The 19,809-nt window shown below is 48.7% G+C and overlaps 1 protein-coding gene across 3 annotated transcripts in view; it reads left to right on the forward strand.

Moving 5' to 3' along the window:
* SYT14 (synaptotagmin 14) overlaps window positions 1-19,809 on the forward strand; it is a 761,278-nt gene that overhangs the window by 481,030 nt on the left and 260,439 nt on the right. For all 3 annotated transcript variants that reach the window (XM_078649722.1, XM_078649721.1, XM_078649720.1), the window contains one exon: window positions 9,501-9,772. In XM_078649722.1, coding sequence (XP_078505848.1) covers window positions 9,501-9,772 — 272 coding nt within the window. The remainder of the gene's footprint in view (window positions 1-9,500; window positions 9,773-19,809) is intronic.

Below are 19,809 nucleotides of genomic sequence, written 5' to 3' on the forward strand. Positions count from 1 at the left end.
TCCTGAATATGAGCTCCCCTCTCCAAAAGGTCTTCCAATGTAAGAGGGGACTTCTTATCAATCTGTCAATAGGAAAACAGCTGATATGCTGGATTGACCTTTGCCTAATGCTTAACTGAAGTCTAACATCTTGACGGAGGTGCTCCATTCCCTTTCTTCCGTCTCAGAGCTTTTGCTTCCTTTCAATGAGGCGTTGACTGAGCCTATCTTGGAGGTGTGGCAGAAACTGATGACTGCTTCTGTGGTGTCCAGTTCTGTGGTGAGGAGGTATAAGGTGGCTCCGAGGGGGGGTTCCTGCTTTCCTATCTACCCACCCATCACCTGAGAGTTTAGTGGTCCAAGTGTCGTGCTCCTCTAAGCAGTCTGCAGGGTCAATCCCGTCTACACTTGCAGATAGAGAATCCAAACGTATGGAGCAATCCGCACAGAAAGTATTCTCTTCAGGTAGTATGGCTCAGATGTCGACCAATGCGACATGCCTGTTAGCCTGCTATAGCCATGCTCTGATGCACTCGGCGAGTGAAGTGCTCCTGAAGCTTCCGGAACATGTTCTGGGCCATTTTTCTAAGGTGCTTTCTAATATTCAAGTTTCGGCCTGCCAGGTCTTACAATCGGGTCTGGACACTGCGTACTCTATTGCCAGGGTAATGAGGTCCTCTGTTGCGACCAGAAGGCACCCTTGGCTATAAGGGTCTGGGCTCTCACCGCATGTCCAACTACCCTATTGGACTTGCCTTTTGATGGATCCCGTATATTTGGAGAAAAGCGGACTCAGCACTGCAGCACTTTAAAGACAGCAGCACCACAGCAAGATCGTTGGGACTCCAGTCCCAGTCCAGAGACTTTGGATACCGCAGGTTTCTTGGTTTTGGCAGGACTTTGTCCTTTTGAGCCAAGCAGCAGCCACAACAGCAGGAGCAGGTGAACCCTCTGTACAGATAATACAGGGGCAAAAGTTAGAGGTCATCACCAAGATTCAACTGGGCAGCAAGTCTCCTCCTCCTCCTTCTTCTCAGTATGGTGTGGTCGCACACACCCATTTCTCTATGGGAGCTTGTGGTGCGGTCGGAAACTGGCCACAGCACAGGCTCCCATGAAGAAATATGAATTTTTGTTAATTCCTGCACTTGCATGGCAGGCACCACACTGTGCCTACCACTCAGTGCAGGGATTGACAGGGGGCACCATATGTGCCCCCTAGACCTCACACTTGAGGCCACTGTTGCAAGGGGGGCCTTCTAGGGGCCCCCAAAGTTGCTTTCCGACAGGCTTTTCATGTTGGAAAGCCTGATATAAAAAGCTTGTGGGAAATGGACATCTAAATCCCAACAGTGGAAATGCCGTCCTTAAGGGATCGTGTGCGGTTCCGACTGGCCGACAGTCTCCTTGAGCCCATCGGAAGCCAGCCAGAAAGACTGGCTGGTTTCAAATCCGACAGCCTATTTGAAAGCATCCTATAAAGAGATTTCTACTGGCACTGAATGTGAAGTGCTCTCCTTCAAGATTACCATCAATCCTGTATACTCTTTTAATGGTATGCTGATCTAGGGCCAACTTTTTACAGACCTTGTGGGCATTTACTCGAATATAAAGTCATCTCCCTAGATTATACTATTCTTGGGGATTTTAATTTTCATCTAGATAATCAGCTTAACAAGGATTTGATTGCCCTCATGGATCTATTTACCAGTGTAGGTCTAGCACAGATTACAGGAGGCCCCACCCATAGAGCTGGTCACCTCCTAGATGCTGTTTTTTCAGACTGTTTTTTCCTCAAATTCAAAAATATCCTGCAGCTCCTCTTGTCTGACCACGCAGCAGTTATGTTAACTCTCACTCTGCCTGCTACAGTTGGCAATAGACCTCCTCCTACTAGATATCTTAGGGAATACCTATGTATCGCCTGGATAAAACCAAGTTTAACTCTCAACTAGGCATGATCAGACCCATCCTATCCCAAGATCCGGAGACAGCATCCTTAGACTATCTTAACTCGATTGGGACAGCAGTTCAAGCAACAATTCATCAAAAAGCAGGTTAAATCACAAGGACGGCCCCCACCAAACCCTTGTTTTCAGAAGATATTAAACTTGTTAAGAGTCGATGCAGCAGACTAAATAGGCGCTGGAGACACTCACATGACATAAAGGACAAAGAACAATACAACGAACTATTAACTTATTACAAAGGCATGATCCATAACACCAAGATCAACTATTTCCTGGAAAAAATTGAAAAAGCAAAGAATAACTCCAGAGAATTGTTCGCTACTGCTGGCTAGGCTACTGATAGATGCCAATAGCTGTTTTACAATCATTTGCTTAATGTTGCACACAAAGTCGTTATTGTAATGTATTTGATGCTCTGAAGATTTTTGAAAAACGATGTTGGGCTTTTAAAAAATTATTTTAATATTATCGCCTACTTGCTGCTAGTCTCTGCTATTTTGCACATCTACCTTGTTTTGTTCTGAGGCTTCCCCGGTCCGCCACGGCTTTGCCGATTGTTGCGGAGGGAAGACCTCATTAAACTTCACTTCCGGGCGCCTTCTTCCGCCCAGGTCAGCGTTCTAGTGGCCAGGCGTACCTATTTAGAGGCGTGCTGGCCGGGGCGCGCTGCGGCCTCTTACTGCTGGCTAGGCGACTGATAGATGCCAATAGCTGTTTTACAATCATTTGCTTAATTTTGCACACAAAGTCGTTATTGTAATGTATTTGCTGCTCTGAGGATTTTGAAAACGATGTTGGGCTTTTAAAAAATTATTTTAATATTATCGCCTACTTGCTACTAGTCTCTGCTATTTTGCACATCTACCTTGTTTTGTTCTGAGTCTACCCCCCCCCCGCCACAGCTGCTTTGCCAATTGTTGCGGAGGGAAGACCTCATTAAACGCCTTCTACCGCCTAGGTCAGCGTTCTAGTGGCCATGCGTGCCTATTTAGAGCCACGCTAGACCGGACACGCAGCGGTCGTGCGCAGCGGTCGCGCCGCCGGCGCGCGCCTAAGGCAAGCCCGTCTGCGCCCGTCCGCGCCTTGACCGTGCCCAGGGCCAGTTATGCTGCCAGTTCTGATCCAGGTGTCGAGGGACGACGCACTTACAATCGAGCAGAACTGCTATCTTTCGATCTGGCCACCCATGCAGGTCAGAAACGCTGTGATATCAGCCTTGACCCTGCCTGGGGGTGCCCTGGCTGTAGCTTCCACTTTGCCATTAACCCGGCCAGGGTGTGCACTACAGTTGTGAAAGAGTCTGCCGTGCTGGCAGCCCTCATTAATGCACGTTCGATGGTCAAACATGCAGTAAATATCTTTGAGCTAATTATGGACAACAAACTTGATGTTCTATTTATTATGGAAACTTGGCTCAGGGAGTCGTGCGAGCCGGTTGTTGAGCTCGCTGTCCCCAGGGGGTAACATTTAGCACGTGCGCATAGCAAGACGGGGGGGGGGGACACTGCTGTATGCGAAACCTCCACGGATGTGCTGGAGGGCGAGGCTCTTGATTTTTCCTTCACCCTATCACCTCATTTCACGCTAGGGGGCACACTGATTTATCGCCCCCCCCTGGCCATCTTGGGGCCTTCCTAAAGTCCCTGGGGGAGTCCATTGCCGTGCTTGTTTTGCGCTTTCCCAAATTCCTCCTTCTGGGTGACTTTAACATTCATTTAGATACCCCGGAGGTCCCCGACTTTACGGCTCTGCTGGATCTTCTGGTCCTGACTTAGTTGACTCAGTGGGTCTCTAAGCCCACCCACTTAAGGGGCCACCTGATTGACTTAGTGTGTTCTAACTTTGAATTGAATGTCAAAGAACCTCTGCCGGTGACTTGGTCTGATCATGCCCTGATTATTTTCTCTTGGGACTTAGAGAAATCTTCCTGTCGGCCATCTTTGCCACTGGGCCCTTCCGCCCGCAAGATTAACATTCCTGGGCTAATAGAGGCCCTGATTCACTCACAGGTTGTTGCTGCTGTTGATCTGGATGGCTCGGTTGACCAGTTTAACACCTGGGTTAGCTGGGGAGTTGAATCCTCATGTAAACCTCTGCCTAGCACGGTTCATCGATCGACTACCTCTCAGCCCTGGTATTCCCTTTCGTTAAAGGATTTGAAACTGGGCTGTAAGAAGCTGGAAAGCCAATGGAGGATTGCTTACTGCCTATCAGCCAAATCCGAACTGCGCTCGGCACAGATAATTTATTACACAGCTGTCAGAAAAGCCAAAAGCGAGTAGTATGCTGATAGAATTATGAAAGCCAATAACAACAGTAAAGATGTTTTTACTATTGTTCAAAGCTTTATAAGCCCATCCCTGCCTCCCTGGGATGGTGCGAGGAGCTTTCAGCATTCTTTATTAATAAAATTCAATTAATTCAAGAAAGACTGGCCTCGTCTGTGACTCCGCAGAGTCCTCCCCTAGCGCCCACTTTCTGTTCCCCTCCCAACTCGCTATTCTCTCAGTTTGCCCTGGTGGAGAAGTCAGACATTCTCACTATTCTTAAATCGCTTAAGTCAGGCTCTCCCTCGGATCCTTGCCCGGCCAGAGTCCTGACTGGGGTGGCCGATGCTGTGTGTACGGAAGTCACGTCCATTGTCAACTGGTCGCTTCAGTCGGCGAGGGTATCAAGACAATGGAAGCAAGCTAAGCTTCTTCCGCTTCTAAAAAAACCGACAGGGGACCCTTTAGCACCAGCCAGCTATCTCCCCATATCCTTACTACCAGCATTGGCCAACGTTTGTGAGAAGGTGGCTTTTTGTCAACTGGATGCCTTTGTGGAAACCTCTGGGGCTCTGCATCCGGCACAGTCAGGCTTCAGATCATCTTACAGCACAGAGACTGCGCTGGTGGAGATGATGGAGGCAATTAGGGAATGCCTAGATGGGGGCAGCAGAGCGGCTCTGATTCTATTGGACCTCTCTGCCGCCTTTGACACGGTACCTCACCAGCTTCTTCTCTCCCGCCTTTCTGCCATCGGCCTCTCTGGTGCAGTGTGGGCCTGGCTGGAATCTTTTTTGAACACCCGTTCCCAGCAGGTCTGGATGCCTCCCTTCTCATCCTCCGCCATGGAGGTCTTGACTGGAGTTCCTCAGGGCTCGACATTGAGCCATCTGCTTTTTAACATCTATCTGACTCCACTGATCTCACTGGCTGAAGAGCTGGGTGCCAAAATCATGGCTTACGCTGACGACACCCAGCTTCTGTTTACCTGGAATGGCCCTGACCTGTGCACGGAGATGGCACAAAGGTGCCTAGCGGCTGGGTTCACATGGCTTGCACAGGCCAAACTTAAGTGCAACGAGAGGAAATCAGAAATTTGGCTCTACGGCCAATTTCCTCCTTTCTTTACATAAGCCTTGTGGCCTCCTGATTTCCCCCGCCCACTCTCTGAGGGTGGCCCGGCTAAGAACCTGGGAATCTGGTTTGGGGAGGTTCTTAGGTTCTTGGAACACATCAAGAGACTAACGGGTGTCTGTTTTGGTACTCTTAAATCTCTTAGCAGATTCTTCCCTTTGCTCCCCCAGCCGGCCAAGGAAATGGTGGCTCGGGCGCTTATCATGTCCGCCTGGACTATGCCAATGCGCTTTTTCTTGGCATTCTTGGATATTTGGTGAACAAACTGCAATTAATCCAGAACGCGGTGGCCAGACTCTTATTTAACATCTACAAGAGATCAAGCATTAGATCACACTTGCGTGACCTTCACTGGCTGCCCGTGGTCCAGCGGGCGCAGTTCAACGATCTCATTTTAGCTTTTTGTAATACCTTAGCGACCACCTTTTGTAGTAAGGTAATGAGTATCTATGATTTGTTCGCGGCTCAACCGGTATTGGATAATCTCATCCAGTCCGCACTCCCTGATGTTGAAAGAGGGGATTCTCAGGACTCTCGTATTCCCATAATCTCCCATCCTCACTCTTCACTCTCTGAAGCAGAAAGAATGGGTCTTCATGACCCCAATATTCCTCACTCCTCACATCTCTTTGAGTTTCCGCCCATAACGATTGAACAAGTCATCAAATTTCTTTCTGTCACCAATTCCGGTTCACCATTGGACCCGTGCCCTCCCAAGATTATACACTCTGCGACCAAGTTAGTCATTTGACATTTTAATGAGTTATACAACCTTGTCGTCAAAAATGGAATATTTCCTAAAATGTGAAAAAGATATCCTTTTTACCACTTCTAAAAAAAACTAACCTGGACAAATCAGATCCAGGCAACTAGTGTCCAATCACCTGACTGCCTTTACCAGCAAAACGTCTTGAAAAATATATGAATCAAGTACTGGCCTCATTCATTAACCATAGTCACATTCTGGACCATTCACACTATTGTTTTCAGAGTGGTCATAGCACTGAGCTTGCTCTGATCACGGCGTAAGAAGAAATTAGGAGCTCTGTGGATGGTGGCCTTGATATTACTGAATCTTTCTGCGGTGTTTGATACTTTAGATCATAGCCTCCTAATACATCGTCTCCATCAAATAGGCATAGCAGGCCCTGCTCTATCTCTTTTCAAATACTTCCTTACTGACCGGGAACAATTTGTGGAAGTGGCAAGCCTCAGGTCCCAGAATTTTAAACTTCAATGTAGGGTACCTCAGGGCTCGTCCCTAAGCCCAACCTTCTTTAATATATATATGAGGTCCCCCTGGCTAAACTGATCAAATCTCATGGCGTTGCCATGGTGTTGTATGCTGATGACACCCAGATTATAGTTTCCATCTCAAACAACACTCATGACACTGGTCACAACTTTCATGCCTGCATGCGACAGGTGAGCAGTTGGATGTCTGAGAACCGCCTCGAGCTGAACTCTAAGACTGAGGTTCTCTTTTTTGGCAGAGATCCATCCATATGGTCCTCGGATTGGTGGCCCTCGGAGCTGCCCTCCCCCCCCTCACTCCTGCCACTAAGGCGAAGAATCTGGGAGTCATTTTTTACACCACCTTGGCCTTTTCCCATCATGTAATGCGATCATTTCATCCACCTGCTTTACATTGAAGGTTCTGAGGAAAATATTTCCTTACATACTGCCAGACCTACAGAAAACGGTGGTTTCTGCATTAGTCTTGTCATGGCTTGACTACTGTAACGGCCTTCTGATTGGCATAAATAAAGCACTTCTTGTGAAACTGCAAGTTTTACAGAACTCTGCTGCCCGTTTGCTCTTTGGTATCCCAAAATATTCCTCTGCCAAGCTGGCCCTCAAAGCTCTACACTGGGTTCCAGTGGAAAAGCAGATCAATTTTAAGACCCTCTGCATCGCCTTAAAGGTACTGCATAATCAGAGATCTGCTTATCTGATCGACCGATTCCGCTGGTACACCCCGTTCAGAAACATTTTTTTTTAATATGTTTACTGGCATTTCAGAAAGAAACAGGCACATAGGACAAAGGCAGTAGTCCACGACATTGGGATGTACATACATCAGTCTGTGATAAACACACTAAATCTACAATAGTAATCTATAAATGTACACAGTGAAAATACAGGCACGCATTGCAGGGTCACAGAAGATCCACCAGAGGCTTCACATCCCAGATACCAATCCCAGTCCAGGGTTTATGCAGTCGGCTCTGTATGTTAGTCTACCGTCCGTCTCTCATGCGGGACTTGTCGGGGATGGCTACACAGACAATTACCCCAAGTGTCCCCATCCAAGCCCTCCACCTGTGTATGTGCTCCTACATCTTCCTCATCTGAAGTATCTTGTGTGGGCCTCTTCTCTAAAAACCTGGACCAAAAGTTCTTCGGTCTGTTACGTGGGGGCAATAAGTCGTTATATAATTCCGTTTGTGTACTGCAATAAATCATCTCATTAGTCCATTGGGAGAGTGTCGGCACTGGGTCACGCATCCAAGAGAGCGCTACACATCTCTTGGCTATTAGAAAAGCCATATCTACCAGCCTTCTATGCTCCTTCTTTAGTGGCTTCGAGTAGCCCAAAATGGCTAATAAGGGATTCGGAAGTAGTGTTAGTTCCGCTATCCTATTCACCTTTTCATATACATCGCACCAAAAAGCAGAGATTCCCGGACAAGTCCACGCGACATGCAGGAAATCCGCCGTCTGTGCCCTGCACCTCTCGCAGTGGGGGCTCTCCAGTAGTCCGTATCTGTAGAGCCTTTCCGGCGTATAGTAGACTCTGTTTAGAAACTTAAAGTGAATCAACCTATGGCGACCGTTAAGTGATATCCTCTTCATACTTGAGCGGCAGTATTGCCATATCTTTTCTGGTAGGGCCACCGCCACGTCAATCTGCCATGCCAGGCGCGGCTCAGCGTACTCAGCCGTCCTTTCTGAGAGAGCAATGCGATACAGGTTAGTTATGAATTTGGCAAGGGACTTAGCATTGACGACATACTCGAACGCCGTAACCACCGGGGGTTCCGCCATGTCATCCCCCAGTAAATCTTTAAGCGCGTGCCTCACCCTGTGAAATTGAAAGCGCGAAAGGAGGGAATAAGAGACTTCTGCCGTTTCTATCTCATCCCAGGGACGTGCAGGGCCGTCTAAAAATAGGCCTCCCATATGGCATATATTCAATGCACTCAGCGCCGCCAGCACCCCTCTGTCTCGACAGGGGATTAGCCATAAACACCAGGCCAGAGGGGACTTCGGGCCATACAGCAGGTAGCAGGCCTGTGCATCCATCATGTGATGCCAGGCATGTGTGACAGTATTCAGCGAATCTAGGATACCCGTCCTGCGATCCCGAGGGTACCCCGTTCAGAAACTTGAAATCCTTCTAACAAATGTTATTTGAGGTCCCCAAACCACGTTTATCAAGCTGAGGTGGTCAAAGCTTGTTTTTTTTATTTTTTATTTCAGTAAATTTTTATTGAAAATTATATTTACATGCACAACCAGACTTTGGAATCGTCTGCCTTACAAACTTAAAAACTCCCGTCACTTGATTTCTTTTAGCAAAGGTTTTAAGACCCGGTTATTTATTACATACTTTCTGTCTTTTCAGACTCAAGCCTTTATTATAATCTCAGTGATGGCTTGATGTTGGATGACAAGCGCCTAGATGCCCCAGGGTATTAGCCCTGCTATACAAATAAATACATAAAATAAATAAGGCTTTCGGCTTTGAAACCTGGATGTCGATCCGAAAGCCTCTGATCTGCGGTCGGAGGCTTTCCAACTGACATCCCAAATCGGTCCCATGATCTCATTAGTAACACATTGAAAAAGGTTGTTTTAAAATGAGATGCACCCTACTATGGTAGGACAGATCACATGCTTTATATGATGATGAAGAACTATCCATGTTTATGCATGGACAATAATGAATATGTAATGATCACAAATGAATTTGATGAAGGAAAAAAGATTGGACAATGCAGATAACATATTACAGTCAATCTACTGATAGTATGATTGCTCAGTGAATAATGATGTCTTGATGTCAGGAGTGTTACGGCATAATTGGCCAGTGTGAACTTTTTTTTCTTATACATCGATTTTGATAAGAAATGACCCTTGTTCACAGCCAACTGCATCCAGAGAATGAGAAGGACACCCCCGCTGGATGAACTGCAGCCCCCGCCTTATCAGGATGACAGTGGTTCTCCGCACCTCTCAGGCACTCCCTCAGAAATCGAAGACAGCAAGTGTGAGTTCTCCTATGGCAGCAACAGCCCACGGTACTCCTACAATAAGTGTCCAAGTGAAGGAAGCATGGGACAGGACACAGAACTTTTTCACAACAAAGGATACGAGGAGGATGTCCCTAGTGACAGCACGGCTGTCCTCAGCCCAGAGGTAAGTGCCTTAAAACTATTAATGCAGCAATGCAGACAATTGTTCATTTCTTTCATGTACTAACTGGAAGCACATGTTTTAAAATATATAGTTGACACATTAAGAGTTACACGCACCTATGTACAAGTATTGGCAAAACTAATCAGTCTGACTTTGGCAAGCTGGGTATTTTGTTTTATCTTTTATTGCAAGGAAATACCTAAAAAAGAAAGAAAAAAGAAAACAGGCTGCTGCTTAAACCAGACTGCCATGTAGCTGTAATAAAAATATTATAGTTTAATTTTTGAAATAATGAACCTTTTTTTATAGGTGCTCGGAAGCAGCAACAGGTATTGAAATACTTTATTTTTTTGCACATCACATAAAAATATGATTTGCATTGGCACACAGAAAACGAACTGTTGGTTTCGTATTACTGTAACCTGAAAGCATAGTATAGCAATTAAAAATGACTAAAAAATAGAAAAAGAATAGCGAATTTAAAGAAATATGCATTGGAAAAATAAAGCACTGACCTTTCAGCTCTGGCATTTAAGTGCACCTCTTTTTATGAGCACACACACAATATGTTGGAAAGTGGGTTATTGGTAGGGGTAAGTATGCACCTACAACCAGTAATAAGGAAACCAACACGGTATAGGGTCCGGTAAAAGTCTCAGTAAATTAGCCACTTGCTCAACACTTGGTAGCTGACAATGAGAAGTCAGGAGTATAATGCATTTAAATACACCAATACATCAAATAAGTAAGGTACCTCACATAATAAAAATCCCACACCAATTTATAAATATAGGAAATATGTTTGTGAACAAATAGACACCAAAATGACAAAATCCAATGCAGGGAATCAGAGATATGAATTTTTAAAGATTGACCACTTTACTGTTTAGTGCTTAAAAACATATAGCACCACTCTAGAAAATCTGGTCGCACTCGACCGGAACAAAGTCAAAGTTTGAGGCTTACCGTGATGGAGCCCTGGTCAGATACATTAAGTGGGAGGTCCTGGTGGGGGGCGTGGCCACGGAGGCGACCGAGTTGGCCGCATCCGCCTGAAGCTCCGCCGGTCGGGCGGTTAAACAAGCTCCTTTATCGATGCAGACTGGAGTTTGCCTGCCTTAAACACCATCCTCCAATGCCTGGAGTAATGCGGGATGTGATGTGAGCCCGGCGGTGGATCGGAGGCCCTGCTGTGGATGACTCTGCTGTTCGAGGACGCCGGGGCCTAGCTGCGGCCTGCTGGACCTGGGCGCCGCACTGCTGGGGACACGGTGAGTCCCCGCCCCTAGCTGCCCTTTGTTTTGCCGCTTTGCCCGTCGCTGCCTGCCCTGGGTCCGCTCCCCTTTGCCCGTTCCTCGGCCGCCGCCCCCCCCCTCTGGCCCTCTTGGCTGGGGCGGCGCACTGGCTTTTCGGGCCTGCTGCTCGCCACGGAGCCGGGGCCTCGAATAGTGGGGCTGGCTGGCTTCGGGGGAGGGCGCGTGGGGAGAGATCCAGGGCTTGTGTAGGGGTTGGGTGATAGTGGCGGACTTGTGGTGGTGGGCGGCTGGGCTTTCACCCCCTCTGCGGGGGGGTCCTATTTCTGGCAGACTTCGTGGGCTGTCACTGGCTCTCTCCCCTGCCGGTCTGGGGCTCCTCTGTGGGTGCCTTTCGACACTGCTGCCTAGATGGGGTTTGCGGCCGCCTGCAACTGCCACACAGATGTACATGCCCACGTTCCTGCAGCCGGCCCAAGGGTGCCATCCCGTGATGTTCCCGCCCTGGCCTCCTGGTCTGACCTGCGGCTCCCGGTCCCCGTGTGACCATTAAGTCCTGGTTGCACTATTTAACTCCGGCGTACTGTCTAACCACTGCTTTGCTGGCCTGCTGCTTCTTCATTTCTGTGGAGCCTAATTCTGGGGGACTCCCTGAACCCGGCGTCCCTCAGGTCGTATCTGGGGGTGGTAACCCATGTCTTGCTTCGCTACCGCCTGCACCACGGAGACTCCACTGTTGTTCACCTCGCCCCACTGCCCACTCGGAGCCGCCTGCCCCATTTCCAGGCTCATTCCTCTGCGCACTTGCTCGCGCCCACCCTGCCTCGTTGTACCTCATCTGTCTACCACGCGAGGCCCATTTGGTGCTTTACCTACGGATCCCCGCCATCCATCTACTTGTGACAATGGTCAAGAAAGACCCTAAACAAACTAAGCTCCAATTTGACAAGACGCTTGGGGCTGCGTCTGATACCTCGACAGACTCTGCCGCAGAAGCCATTCCCCCTCAGGACGCAGACGGCTCGGCCCCCCTGTCCGCAGCCATGCTGGCTGAAATGAGAGCGGGATTTAAGGCTCTGGATGCCCCGTTTGATGACCTTGACCGTAAATTGGCCGACATGAACACGAAAATCATAGGGCACGACCGCAGACTTGATGTGGTGGAGTCCAGAGTATCAGGCTTTGGTTTATTTGGAACGCTCCTTGGATTCCGGTGTTGCTGAGGCGCTGTATCAGCGTGCGGTGTCATACGGAGTCGAGGTCTGCTGAGAGGTCTAGGAGGATGAGGGCAGCAGTTTCCCCGTTGTCGAGCAGGGACATGATGTCGTCGGTAGCTGTGATGAGAGCGGTCTCGGTGCTGTGGTTTGCTCGGAAGCCAGACTGTGAGGGGTCGAGGGATCCGTTGGTCTCGAGGAAGGCGGAGAGTTGTCTGTTGACGGTCTTCTCGATGACTTTGGCTGGAAAGGGGAGGAGCGAGATGGGGCGGAAGTTCTTGAGGTCCGTAGGGTCCGCGGTGGGTTTCTTCAGGAGGGCGCTCAGCTCGGCATGTTTCCAGCTCTCCGGGAAGGTGGCGGTTGCGAAGGAGCTGTTGATGATGTTCCGGAGTTGGGGTGCGATGATGGAGTCGGCTTTGTTGAAGATGTGGTGTGGGCAGGGGTCGGTAGGGGAGCCGGAGTGGATGGTGTTCATCAGGCGGGTGGTGTCTTCGGTGCTGACAGGGGTCTAGGTGCAGAGGGTGGTGGTGGCGGGTGCTGGTTTGGTGGTTGGGTGCGTGGTCAATGCACCAAAGCTGTTGTGTATGTCGGAGATCTTGTGGTGGAAGAACGAGGCGAGAGAGTCGCAGAGGTCTTGCGAGGGTGTGATGTCGTTGTTGCAGGCGCTGGGGTTGGAGAGCTCTTTAACGATGCTGAAGAGTTCCTTGCTGTTGTGGGTGTTGTTGTCCAGTCATTCTTTGAATGCTGTCTTCTTGGTGGTGCGGATCAGCTGGTGGTGTTTGCGGGTGGCGTTCTTGAGAGCTGTCATGTGTTCAGCTGTCTGGTCGTGGCGCCAGGCTTTCTCGAGGGTGCGGCAGGTTTTCTTGGAGTTTTTGAGGTCGTTGGTAAACCACGAGGCTTTCCTGCTGTCGGGTCTACTGGGAGGATTCTTTAGTGGTGCGAGTTCGTCGGCGCAGTCGGTGAGCCACTGTGTGAGGTTGCGGGCTGCTTCATCGGGGTCCGTCGTGTTGGTGGGCGGGTTGTGGCTGAGGGTGGTTCGAGCTGGTCGGCGGTGATCTTGCTCCAGCTTCTGCGGGGTACTTGTTGCGGGTGGTGGTGGGTCGTGGTTCTCCTGAAGTTGAAGTGGACGCAGCTGTGGTCTGTCCAGTGTAGTCCGGTGGAGTGGCTGAAGGAGATGTGCTTGCTGGAGGAGAAGACGGGGTCAAGCGTGTGGCCGGCGTAGTGGGTGGGGGTGTTCACCAGTTGCTTGAGTCCGAGGTTGGCGAGGTTGTCCAGCAGGGCGGCAGTGTTGCAGTCCTCGTTGTTCTCCAAGTTGGAGGATGTAGTCTGTGGAGGTGAGGGCGTGCGGACTGATGGACTGTGTGCGTGGTCCCGGGGGTCTGTAGATGAGAGTGCCTCTGAGGGTGGTTTTGGGGTCGGTGTGTATCTGGAAGTGAAGGTGCTCGGTGGCGGTGAGGGTGTCGTCGGAGTTGGTCGTGATGCGGATGGTGTTTCTGTGGACGATGGCGATGCCTCCTCCGGTTTGGTTGACGCGGTCCCTCCAGGTGATCTTGTAGCCCTCCGGGATGGCTATGGCGATGTCGGGGGCTGAGGAGGCGTTCATCCAGGTTTCTGTGAGGTAGGCGACGTCTGGTGATGTTGTGTCGAGGAGGTTCCAGAGTTCGACGGCGTGCCTGTGGACGGAGCGGGTGTTGAGCAGGATGCACTTGAGGAGGTTGTTGCTGGTGCTCGGGTTGGCGGGTGCGGTGCAGGTTCGGAGGCAGGTGAATTGGCAGGCTTGGCAGGTGAAGGGTCCATGGGTGCGTTTCGGGGTGGCTCGGTAGCAGGCGGGGTTTCGGCCGGCGTTGAGTGCGTGGAGGGTGGCGGCGTCGTAAGTTCGTCGGGTGCGCTGGCATCATCGAGGACCAGGGGTCCTGGCACTTGGCCCGGCTGCGCCTCAATGACACGCTATCCGATCCCTTCCCTTTGTCTTGCGGCATTAGACAGGGCTGTCCTTTGTCCCCTCTTCTTTTCATTTTAGCCATGGATCCTTTGGCGCTGCAATTCCAGGAAAAACACCTGCATCGTGGCCTGCAATTCCGTACGGGTCCTCTGTTGCTCTCAATGTACGCGGACAATACGGTGTTATATGTCTCATTCGCTTCGGCGTTTTTTCTGGACTTCATATTAACTGGCACAAGTCAGTCATTTTTCCGCTTACCGCCAGCACTGCACCTTGGCAGTGCGAGTTCCCGCTAGAATGGTGTCATGATTCAGTTAAGTATCTTGGGGTTCACATTCACCTTGACACCTCCTCGTTAATTCGTCTTAATTATGGCAACGCTATTGGCTCGCTGGAGTCACAGGTCGCGAGGTGGCTCCGACTGCCCCTGTCCATGGCAGGTAGAGTCGCCATTATCAAAATGGTAGTCCTGCCTCGCTTTTTGTATTATTTTAACAATATTCCCGTCCCCCTCACCAAAGCCTTTTTTAGGCAGCTCTGCTCCATCTTATTACGCCTGGTTCAGGGGGATAAGACACCCCGAGTCAGCTGGAAAATCCTGACTTCGCCACCGGACAGGGGTGTGCTTGGCGTCCCCGATTTTTATTTATATTATTTAGTCGCACAGTGTTGTTACGCATACGCTTGGTTCCACCCGGATGCGCGCATCCCGTATCTAAAGCCGGGGGCGGATTTGGTACTCACGCGACAGCTGCTTACACTTCTTCCCTCGGGCTTCCCTCGTGACCCCCGTGATATCCAGACAGTCTCCACCACGTGCTGGGCTTGGAGCAGGCTACGCAGACTTTTGGGGTTCGACCTTTTATATTCCCCTGCTTTACCCTTGCCTAACTCCTCCCTTCTTCCGATCACTGGGGAAACCTTGGTCAACGCACATTTGAGAAGTTCCGTATACATACGCTCGGGGACTTGTTCCCTGACGGGCATGTCTTCTCACTGACGGAGGAGGCTAGATTTAGTGAGCGGTCCTTTATGGACACTTTTATGCTGACTCAAGTGTGCTCAGCTCTGAGAGCGGAGTTTCTATCCTTTCCTGTTGTCCCGGTTGAGGCTCCTCCCCTCACTTTATTGATTCAGATCCCGGATGGTGCGCATCGGATATCTAAACTTTATAGGCAATGTGGATCACTTAAACCCTTAGATGACTCCAAGATTCGGGCTGCTTGGGAGGCGGATCTGGGAGGGCCGATCCTTGACGACCAGTGGGAGTATTGCTGTAGAGCCACAACTGACGTCTCTTTGAACAGCCGACACAAATTACTCCAGTTTAAATTCCTTCGCCGGATGTATTTCACTCCCGCCCATGCACCCAGAATTGACGAGTCCAGGCCGCACCACTTTCAGAAATGTCTGGCACCCTTCGCTGACTTTGCACACCTCACCTGGACCTGCCCGAAAATCCACCAGTATTGGTTGGATGTCCACTGCACACTGGGCAACATATTGTTCATGCAGCTCCTTTCTACTCCCGAGATTGCTCTTTTAGGATATGTGGTGAATTTCCCGGTGGGGGTTCGGAAACTAGCCATGCTTGGCTTTATTCTAGCCAAGCGAGAGATTGCGCTATTGTGGGGCAGTAAGCGCGCCCCCAAGCTTCGATCTTGGTTGAATAGCCTGGCATTTTGCAATGTGAACTGCGAAGAATTCAGCACCCTACTCCGCAGCTCATCCAGGCCCACTGACATTTGGGGCCCATACTGGGACTACATCTCCAGGCGTCAGACAATGCAAGACTCTCAGGCACTGGCCGGCATTACCCCAGAGGGTGTGGGCTAGACCACTGCGGATGCCGGGATTGAGTTACTGGGACAGTGTTTATAAATCATGTGCATTGTATTTTGATTGTGTCATTGGATGTGTATGCTACCCGGGTCTTGCCACCTTTTTTTGTTGTTTTGTCAACATGTCATGGATCGCTTTACCTTTTGTTGGTGTTATGTATATTGCATTATTCTTTGTCGTCACTTGAAGTATCATATTGTCTTATTGTTTTGTTTTATTGAATTTTCACAAATGTCGCGCTAATTCGTTGCATCGTATCTTTAAACTCTTTGTACTTAATGCAAAATGTGAAAATAAAGTAAAAAAAAAAAAAAGCGGGAGGTCCTGGTCAAAATGTTACCTTCACACTTTAAAACTTTTCTGGAGCTTTTTCTTCTGACATTGCTCAACCCTCCACAGCAGGCCAGATTCAGTGAGGGTTCGTCAGCTTGGATTTTTGCAAGCCCCAATAAATCCTGGCAGTCTGGAGCTCCGGGGCTTTCAGCGGGATGAACCTGAAATCCTGTCCGGGTCACTATTCAAAGTAGTCAGCTTGACTCTCGACATCGGGTTTGTCACCTCATGGAGCTTTTACACAAAAGTTCTCCAAACTTCAGGAAGTGCTTCCTGAAGATCTCCTTCAAAAGAGTCAAAGTGTCAAAAGCACCAATCCAAAGGTCTAGAATCTCCTAGATGGTCTCTGGGATGTCTGGACTACAATCCCAACAATGCACCTGGCCAAATCCTTAAACGTCCACTGAACGCACTCCAGAATGTGGACTCTTGGTGGAGATGATGCAGTTGAGCTCTGTTAACCTGTAGCTTGCAGGGAGTCTAACCCTAATCCTTATTAAAGCAAGACAAAGTTCCCAGGGCTGTATTACCAGATTGTGCAGCAGGTGCAGTCTTTCAGAGGCAGGCCTTAGGGTGCAGATCAAGATTCCGGAAGGGCAGTCCTACTTCTCCTTGTAGTTTCAGGCAGCAGATCTCTCCATCAGATAAACTCTGCTCCAGTCAGGCCACTTATCACCTAATCAAAGCAACCTGGCTAAGCCTGTTAAGTCTGACTAATCATCAGAGACCACTATAAGGCAGGATTTTGGCTTACAGAAGAGAAAGTTATATAACTTCTCTTCTGTACTAGTTATGATAAATTCACCAGTGGCAAGTTGTTGACTTTATCAACACCAAACTATTAAGTCATTGCATGATGTTACTTCTTTCCTAGCAATAGTTATAGCGAAACAAAATATATTCCGATGTTAGCCAATGGAGCTACGTATCTACATTGGGAAAACAAGATGGACAGGTTTTCTCTCACCAGGACATATAAAACATATTTTATAAGGTCCCTGATTATAGTTACATGGCCCCCACCCCTGAGATGCCTAGGGTAAACCTTGGGGGTGCCTATTATGTAAAAATAAGGTAGATTATTACTTTTATAGTGCCCATACCTCCAACATCGAATTTGCATACAATTTATTTTTAAAAACAGTCTGCAAAGCAAGTCACTTAGCAGTGCAGGAAATATGCTGGGCCTCTATACCTCCATGCTCCATTATATACTAGGGACTTATAGGAAGATTGCACTCCATGCCCCTATTATCTACTAGGGACTTATAGGGTTGTCATTGCCAATTGTAAGTGCACCCTATTACATGTACCTTTTTAAACATTGCACTGGCCCTCAGCCTGTTTAGCAGAGCCCAGGGTAGAGTCAGAATCAGTTACCATCAGTATCATTCAGCAAAAAATGGGGATGAACAGGGCAAAAGGATGACTTTCTAACACAATACACACTATTACTAGTACATCATTGATCGACCTTCATCACAACTTGATGTGTTGGAACCAGGGGCTCTCTCGGTTGTGGATATGTTCCTTCTCGAAGGCCCCGACGTATGGACCTGCCAAGCTGGGGGCAAAAGTACTACCCATAGATGTACCATGGGTCTGTAGATGGATGGTTCCTTCGAATTTAAAGTAGTTCTTGGTGAGGGTAATCTCTGCCAAGTTCAGGATGAATGCTCGTGGTATTTTGTATGCCCATTCCTCTACATATGAAAGGTCCTCCACAACCTGTAACGTTTCTCTCTGAGGAATTGAGAGTTAGTAATACAAATGAATACGCCTGTTCTCGGATACAATAACACATTAATAATGTTTATATTTCTCTTTGAATGAAAAAACGTACTCGGGCCACTCTATGAGGGCAATAGGAGACTACTTGAGAGTGAGGAACAGAGAGAAACGAGGACGTCATCACATCCTGGTCACGTGAAGGAACGTCTCCCCACATGACCAGAACAAACCCCCATTATAAAGAGCTATGGAGAAGGGAGACTGCCGCATTCACTGCAAGAAGCAGGCAGACGCCAAGCAGAGGTCGCACCATGACGAAGTAAGGAGTCGTGGTGGGGGCTACAAACCTATTCAATACCACAAAAACGGTCCTGGCGCATGGAGTTTTTGGGAATATGGGTACCTTCACCTTGTAAAAAGAGGGCTACCTAGCCCAGTGCCGATGGCAATGTGTGGGCACTTAAGGGGGTATCATTCACATCGGTAGGGTTGCAATAGAAGAGATTGATTTAACGATGACCAGGATGCAAAGTTACTCTTGCCGCAAGAGTACTTTTTAGTGTGCTGTAGACGACGTTATAACACACTCTTGGTGCGATGTTTGTACGGGGAGGAGAAAATCTTCGCAAAAAGCTAATTGCAGCCGTAGGTGGGGACTGCACAGACTATCACAATGCCCGGAGCGTAGAGGTGCATAATCCCACAGAACTAAGCAACTATACTTGTTTTATGACCTATGTGACAATGCTGTTGAGTTGTCTTCCACTAATTCAACATGTATATATTTTTTCCGTGTAGTGTGTGACGATAGGGAGCTGCTCCTACTCCCTCGCTTGTTCAAGCCTACCGATTGTTTGAACTCGTGAGTTTTAGGGCTTGCACTGCCATAAAACACGTGTGTCAAAGACGCCCTCAATTAATGGGAAGGCCGAATACCTGCGGTTGAAAGAAAAGGTGGTTTCGCCATGACAAATATTCTGACTTGGATAGCAGAAGCTAGTATGTGAGACCAAATTGGTCTCTATGTGGTAGTCATGTGCGTATGTTGAGTGAGATGTACATATGCACATGAAACAGAATAGGTTTTCTTACTCTTGCACATTAAATTGCTTTAGAGAAAGAGGATCTCACGGTAGGTCTCCTCTCTTCACAGGTTTTACTAGAGTGTAAGTTACTAAAACCCTATCTTGGAGGGAAGAACCCAGCGAATCCTCAATTAGGACGAGAGGGTGTTGTATTTAGGATCCTGATGGTCCGGATGAATGTCGGAGTGACCCAACACTGTGGGCGCAGTTTAATCGGCAGAAACATGTCAACACCTTTGCAGTAAGGAGGGGTGAGGTGATCCTAACTTTCTCTTCTCACCACCACCCTACACATTTTTAACCCTGGTCAGCCGAGCTAGTTTTAACTTTCACATGCTGCACTTTTCATTGTCATCCCATTACTTTATGTTTGCACTGACTCCCTCTCCCCTTTGCTCAACCCCAGACGTTGGCCTGCACAGGGGAGTCAGTTAGCAAGCCAGATGATGAAGCATGTCACAGTTTTGTGAGTGAGGGCAGTTCTTACTCACTGAGCACATGCCGCCACCAGAAGACACATTCCTACCTCTTATTTGTGTGACATATAAGAACCAGAACTGTCTCAGAATAAATGGAGCCTAAACAGAGCTAGTAATCATTGGCCAAAACCAATCAATTAATCAATCAGTATTTGTGG

The sequence above is a fragment of the Lissotriton helveticus genome, chromosome 6 (genome assembly GCF_964261635.1).
Source record: "Lissotriton helveticus chromosome 6, aLisHel1.1, whole genome shotgun sequence".
NCBI classification, from domain to species: Eukaryota; Metazoa; Chordata; class Amphibia; order Caudata; family Salamandridae; genus Lissotriton; species Lissotriton helveticus.